This window comes from Morone saxatilis, unplaced genomic scaffold (assembly GCF_004916995.1).
Source record: "Morone saxatilis isolate NCDOM2014 unplaced genomic scaffold, NCSU_SB_2.0 Contig19, whole genome shotgun sequence".
Lineage (NCBI taxonomy): Eukaryota > Metazoa > Chordata > Actinopteri > Moronidae > Morone > Morone saxatilis.
The window spans coordinates 5,599,079-5,600,264 of NW_023339751.1; the positions used below are offsets into that span (position 1 = coordinate 5,599,079).

At 37.8% G+C, this 1,186-nt stretch overlaps 1 protein-coding gene across 3 annotated transcripts in view; it reads right to left on the reverse strand.

Moving 5' to 3' along the window:
* Nucleotides 1-1,186, reverse strand: part of ggps1 (geranylgeranyl diphosphate synthase 1) — a gene marked incomplete at its 3' end in the record, with an annotated part of 14,377 nt that overhangs the window by 7,796 nt on the left and 5,395 nt on the right. For all 3 annotated transcript variants that reach the window (XM_035663244.1, XM_035663247.1, XM_035663246.1), the window contains 1 exon segment: nt 209-279. In XM_035663244.1, coding sequence (XP_035519137.1) covers nt 209-279 — 71 coding nt within the window.

The window sequence follows — 1,186 nt, forward strand, 5'->3', positions numbered from 1 at the left end:
AAATCATGGATGCTCAAGGCTCTACATCCAACTTTACATTTATATTCAGTTAGGAACAACTCAGCTGACAGAACACTCTGGTTGCATTACAAAATAAATTGCCTTTCCGGAACGAGCAAAGCATCATTTCACCTTTGCGGATCCGTCTGCAACAATAAACATCAGACGACTCTGAATGTGGAGAGAACTGAAATGGCTGATTTCTCACCTGCAGTTTGTCCTCTGGAACATTAAGCCAGTGGTTAAATGCTTGGGATAGTTTTGTCCTCACTTGCTTTCCTGAGGAGAGAGGGGAAAACAAATGTTCAGTTGCTGTAATAGTCAAAAGACATATGTACTGTAGTATGAAAAGGAAAAGAAAAAAGATAACCTGTAATTGCCTCCTTCACAATGACTGCACAATGTTACAAATCAGCAGCTCATTCCAGGTTTAAAAAAAATGAGGTCTTACTGCTCAGGCTTTGCTGACATGAGTATTTTTAGTCCTTATGTTGCAAATATTTGTGAAAGCACACTTTGTTGAGGTGTATAGTAACACAGCTGGTGGGTGGTAACTACACATTGCCAGAGAACCTGAACTTTAAAAAGGATTACACTGTCTTAGAACCTATTTGTCATCATTTCAGCCAGTATAACCACAGGTAAACATGACACTGCTGTCACCCTCACTGTTGTAGACAGAGCTTGTCCTATTTACTAAAATAAAGTTCTGGTGTTCGGTCCGTGACCAGTCAAAACTGAAGAAACAAATGAAGTCTGTCTCCTAAACAGCAGTGAGTGAGTGATCAGTCAATATAAATTAAACTCAACACAGCCGGGATGTTAAACATGCTCACAACTCTGCACAGTTTGTTGTCTTCTGTGTTATTTCTCAAACTGTCCCATTTTATTACCATTTGGAGTCATCGATGAATGTAAAAGACAGCCTCAAATATGAGTACAAGACATCATAAGACAAATCTGTTCATGTTCAAACTGAACAAAACATCTTTAACACAGTGAGACCATATGCTGCTGCCAAAATGCAGATTGGAAATGTAAGTAGCATATGAGTCAGTTGTCATGATTGTGCTGTAAATGCAAAACAAAGTAAAACAAAGCCAGTTAAATACTGAAATGAATATGTTACAATGGATTAATTTAATCTCCTTTAAGAACACATGTTTTCATTAGTGTATAATCACCT